Consider the following 6000-nt stretch of genomic DNA (forward strand, 5'->3'; position numbering starts at 1 on the left):
CTCAGTAACAGTCTGTCTCATGAGGTTGATGAGAAAGCTCGGAGGGGTTCAGAATGCGGACGAGGACCCTGCAGCTTTTACTGTGTGTTTACCGCGCCGACTGACAGCTACACCGCAGCTTATTATTGGCCTTGGAAACCTTCACGCCGCACTGCCAAGCGAGAGAAACTCTGGAGAGTCCACAGCGCCGGCGGCGAGACACACGTACGCCAACAACAACCTTTACAACAAGTGGGTGTCGCGGTGCCGAGTGCAGATATACAACAAATAGGGCAAATAGGAAAGGGGAATTGAAGTAGTAGTATGAAAGAGTATTTTAGGCACTGCACTTTCATGGCCACCCTCGATGCGCAGCCTACTGTACGTTGTCACTGTGAGAGGAAAGAAAGACGTGAAGATCAGGGATGAGGTGTTTAATTAAGTGCAGTCTTTTGCTGAAAGACACACACCGAAGGAGGCTACGCCGCTGGGAGGTAGATTGGCAGAGAGCGCAGGAATCAGGAGGGTCAGGTTACAGATTAAGCTGCTCTCTGATAGTCTTTGTCCGCGAGCCAAGTGATACAACCAGCGAAGAAAGACACCTCATTACATGGAACTTTTAATAAGATGCATTCAAGTCTTTTGCAATAAAATCTCTCAGTGTGTTTAACTGTTACTGCAAGGGAAAAAAGGAAAGTTAAAAGGTATTCGAGGCAAACTCTGCAAGCAGGCTTCTATAAAATATGCAGCGATTTTCTCCATCCTTCAACTACTATTGTTTATAAGCTAATAATGACTATTCATACAGTGGCCAGGGAAAGTTAATTTTGGTACAGAGAGTACCCAAGAGAGTACCCATTCAGAGGGGTAAGTAAAAGTAAGTAAAAATATAGTGGTGCCTTGAGATATGAGTGACTTGACGTACGAGTTAATCAAGTAAGGAGCTGTCGTTTGGCCATATTTTTGCTTTGACTTGCAAGCAAAACCCTGAGATACGAGCGCTGTATGGTGGCAGTGACTTAACTCAATTCACAACAAGTAGCATTTCGGCAGATAGAATTAGTGAACGGTTCTTCAAAAAAAGAGGCTTCGAGCTGTTTACTGCCACTCCCTGTTGAAGTTTACTGTCAAATTCAAATAAAACAAAGAAAATGACGTTGTGTATTAAAAGCAACCACATTAGCCTCCACTAGCTTAATGCTAACATATAATGGGTAACACCATAGATGGGCTAACAAAGACATCTACGTCGCAGTGTTATAACCCTTTAAGCAGCAGATATTTAAACACAAACAAATAGACAGTATAACAACACGAGCATATATGCTTTATCCACTGCGAAGCTCGACTAATATTAGTGTGGCTTACTGAGGAATGAGGAGACTCTATATATACTGAATCCATATGGCTGTATGATACGACCCCCAGGTGGCCAAAGTGGAGTCACCAGAAGGAGCAGCACAATGTCCACTGAAATAAAACAAAACAAAAAATATATTTTTTAATTGTTTAAAATTTTTAAGTTTTAACATTCTTAATATTTATGTTGTTACGATTGTTTGATACAGTACAATACTACAGTGTGCTTTTTTTCCTCATTAATAAACACATGACCATTTACTTTTGGGAGGCGCTGGAACGGATTAATGGCATTTTCCTTTATTTCAATGGGGGAAGAGGATTTGAGATACGCCTGTTTTGAATTACGAGTGTGGTCACCAGCCTGACATATAGCTTCCAGGTAGGAGCCATGTCACGATGTTTTTTTTTTCTTGAAAACAGGAGGCATCAACAGTATTTGAGGAGGGGCATGTATTCGTTTAAGGCGGACAACACGTCCGGTTATTAAGTGGGACACAGCGTCCATTAAACATCTATTTTCCCAACGCCTGAATTTCCTGTTGTGAAACTAAAATGGCTGACTTGTAAGACTGAGGACTAAATGCTTGATTCTTTTTCAGCCGAGTTTTCACATTGTTTACATCTTTAATAAGCGCAGTCATAAAACCCGACAGAGGCAGTTCATCTCTTTGTCTTAGGAGCCCAATAAAAGCACAGCAGAGGCGAAAACAAAGGGAAATAGTCAACCGCATAAGAAGGATGGGAAATGGTCCACACTTTGGCAGATGCAGGAGGAGGAGGATAATATTTGTAACTCTTGAAAGTAAATCTGATGTTTTTTTAAGTGTTTGGTGACCTTGCTGGGAAAACTCTCGTTTTGGTGCCAAACCTCACCTTTAGTTACTCACGATAAGAAAATGTGTTGATGTTAGTGTGTGACTCACACAAGGCTGACATAGAATAAAAAACAGACAAAGATCTGCAGCTGAATCACTTAAATGGAGAAGGGGATGAGGGGCGAGAGGATTAGAGGGACAGGAAAAAGGACAACGGAGTGAGTGTAGACATGAGCAGGAGGGTTGGAGATTGGGAGAGCGAGAGCTCGAACAGTGACACTGCTACAACACAACGGGGTCAGCAAAGAAGCGCACCTAATTGAACCGATAGAGACGACGCCAAGAGAGACTCTTGCTCGTCTTTCTGTTCCTGCGTGGCCGAGCGTGGCTGATGCTGAAGGAAAGAATATGGAAAAGAATAAAAGTGTGTGTGTGCAAGTGAAATGGTCCAGAACAGGGATATTAATAGTCTGTTTAAAAAAAAAAAAGAGACTCCGGCAAAAACTACAACTGAACGGTCGTAGAGAACCACTATAACCGCTAGACATTTTCTGGAGTTTCTCATGCATTCCAAGTGGATGAAAGTACAATTGGTTTCAAATAAAACACATACATATTATATACAGCTGAACCTGGCAGCACAGTGGAGGTGTGCGTCTCCACTGGCAGTTCTGGGGCGGGAGGGGGGCAGTGTCCCTTAACACTGTGCCTGGACGCCGCCTCCATACAGTTATTATGCAGTACTGAAGTAAGACTTGTATTACGTTGTGTAGGGCGTATCACATGTTGACTTTGGGCTTTAGAATACAATTAAAGGATGTACTCATACAACAACAACAACAACAACAACAACAACAACAACAACAACAACAACAACAACAACAACAACAACAACAACAACAACAACAACAACAACAACAACAACAACAACAAAATACAATTAACCCACAGAATAAGGTCACTGATGGTGTAGTGGTACACTCGCCTGACTTTGGTGCGGGCAGCGTGGGTTCAGTTCCCACTCAGTGACGGAGTGAATGTGAGTGCGAATGGTTGTCTGTGTCTACATGTGCCCTGCGACTGACTGCCGACCAAGTTCAGGGTGTAGTCCGCCTTTTTTTTCTGATATCTAGTGTCCTGTGGTTTATTGTTTGTTTTTATTTCTGTCCTCTCCTTTTCCCTTTCAAACCTCATTCTGTCCCACTGAAATGTTCAATAAATATCCATCAGAATACAAAGAACCACAGTGGCAGTATAAAACCTCCACTGTGTCACAGGGATACAGATTCTCCATTCTGATGACCGAACAAAAAAAAAGCCTCTACTGTGTGGAGTTTGCATGTTCTCCCTATGCTTGTGTGGCTTTTTTCCTGGGTAATCTGGGTTCCTCCCACATTGCAATACCAAAGACTTAAAATTGTCCATAGGTGTGAATGTGAATGGTCATTTGTCTATACGTGGCATGCATTGGACTGTCCAGTCTAGTCCCGGTTGTACCTCGCCCAACGTCAGATCCGATAGGCTCCAGCTCACCGGCGACCCAAATGAGGACAAGCGCTATAGAACATGAAGAGATGACCGCCGAACCTATCTAGCCGTACAATTTGGAATGTGAAACATAAGTCGTTAAAGTCGCACAAAACTTCAAGAGTGACATCATGCGAGTCGTTAGCACAGTAAACATCACGGGTTAACTCTGGCCGTGTGCGTTGCATTTTCTTTGGCTTTTTGGCGACTTATTTAACAGAAGGAGCAGCATCAACAAGGCACGTGAGAGGAGAAAATACACTTGAAGTTTCTTTTTTTTTTTTAGAATTTAAGATGAAACATGATAGATTAAAATGGATGTTGGCAATTAAAAAAAACTTGATTCATATTTATGAAAACAGTCTATGATGACAGTAGTAAATTAAATGTGATCCATTTTAAGTTTTATTTTTTTGTACGAGACATCGGTGGTGTGCACGTGATGAGTGTGCCCGCGAATGCACGACAAATGATTGACATCTCGTAAGTTACGCCTTCTGTCTCTGATTGGTTGTTTTTCCTCTGGCATTGAGGTTTACATCAAATACAGAGGTGGTTGATTTTTTTTCACAGATCACAGATTACCAAGTCACAATGACGGTTTTAACAAATAACAAAAAAAAAACTATTTTTTGCAAAGATTGCAAATATTCACTTTTTCTTCTTTTCGAAATAAAAAATGTCAGTCGATTTAAAATGAAGGCCAAGCCTTTTGAATTGCTTTTCACAAAAGCAAATTCAAAAATTTTGAAATTTGTTCTAAATTTGAACAAATTGGATGGATTGTTTTTTTATTAATAGGTTCTTTGGTGTATTTTTTGTTGAGACGTGTTCTAAATAAAACTGTTATCCACACATATACACACACATGCATATATACACACACACATACGCATACATACACACACAATCTCTGCAGCGAAGCAGTGGATGAATAACAATAAATCCCAAATATCCCAGTGGGATATAATAAAGCAGAAAGAACGGGCAGAAAACCAGGACATTTCTTCTTTATAATATGATAAAAATAAATAACCCTCTCTTCCACACACACACGCACACACACACACACACATACACGCACAAAGAAAAGACGGCTAAATTCTTACTGAATATTGGAGCTGTTCCAGTAAATCGAATGCCTGCTGATGGACCCCTGGAGCGGGCTGGCCCAGGTGAGAGTCGTTAGCACCCAGAGAGACAGCGGTACCAGAGCCATGCTCTCGGTTCCCCCCTCCCTCGGTGTCTCGGGTCACTCTCTCTTTCTTTCTTTCTTTCTTTCTTTCTTTCTCTTTCTTTCGGTGCGTTCAGCCCACCAAAGATCGCGACTCAAACATCGCAGCTAACGCCTGTGAGACAAAACAGAGGGCAAAACACAAGACTTGACTGACTGAGAGTACCGCGTTAATAAGTGTTGTAAAAAGAAAATACATGGGGTGGGGGGGGGTGGGGGGGCTATTGTGATGTGAAGTGGCACACAAACACACACACAAATCACACACACACACACAAATCCATCCTTCACTGTAGTGTAGGAGTGTAGGGTTTAAAAAGCTGGATGTGGTCCTCTCTTTCACTCTCACCGAGAACTGCTGCAACTGAGTCCGCCAGGGGAGCGCAAGTGGCCGGGGACGCTCGACGAGGGAGGTCGGTCTTCCTTCGGGCATGGGACGCCCCAGTAAATTGATGTGGAAATTAAGCACTGTTAATTAAATATTAAAAAAAAAAAAAAAAAAAAAAAAAAAAAAGAAGCAAGTCCTCGTCAAGTTGTCTTATACGTGAAGCTGCTTTTTGATTTTGATTTTGTTTTTCTCTCTCCCATCAATCAAAAGCAGCGAAACTATTCATCCCAGGCTCAGTCCGACAAGCATCGCTCCCTCCGGTGAGCCCGCCTGCCTCCAGCTGCTCTCCTCCGCGCGTCTCCCTCCTTTTTGGCAGCCAGCGCTCGTCCGCTTCGGTGACTCCGCCCACCGCCGCCGACGTCACAGGCGCAGTCCTCCAAAGTGGTGGTGGCGCAAGCACATCGGGAACCGCCTGGCTGCCACTTCCAAGTTCTTGTCAGCCGCTCCACCCATCATCATCTGCAAGATACGTCTGACTGCAGCCAGGGGACACATCTGGAGCCCGTTTTGTTTTTCAGCACGGCCACGCCCCCTACTACGACACTACAAGCACACGCACACATTCGGAGGGCCGAAAACAACATTCCTCAGTGCAGCAAATGGACGTTCGGAAATACACCGCACTCTCCAATTGCGAATTCAATTCGTTTCGTGACTCACCTCAATTTGCTATATCAAATCAATTTTCCCCATTG

The 6000-nt window shown here is 43.1% G+C and overlaps 1 protein-coding gene across 1 annotated transcript in view; it reads right to left on the reverse strand.

Annotated features, from left to right (window-relative positions):
* Positions 1-5758, reverse strand: part of efna3b (ephrin-A3b) — a 92086-nt gene extending 86328 nt beyond the window's left edge. Inside the window, exons 1-2 of the mRNA XM_061675581.1 lie at positions 5267-5758; positions 4793-5032 (exon numbers count right to left, since the gene is read on the reverse strand). Of these exons, the coding sequence (XP_061531565.1) occupies positions 4793-4902 (110 nt within the window). The 5' untranslated portion in view covers positions 4903-5032; positions 5267-5758. The remainder of the gene's footprint in view (positions 1-4792; positions 5033-5266) is intronic.
* Positions 5759-6000: the final 242 nt, after the last annotated feature.

Source organism: Phycodurus eques, chromosome 4 (assembly GCF_024500275.1).
Source record: "Phycodurus eques isolate BA_2022a chromosome 4, UOR_Pequ_1.1, whole genome shotgun sequence".
In the NCBI taxonomy this organism is placed as follows: Eukaryota; Metazoa; Chordata; class Actinopteri; order Syngnathiformes; family Syngnathidae; genus Phycodurus; species Phycodurus eques.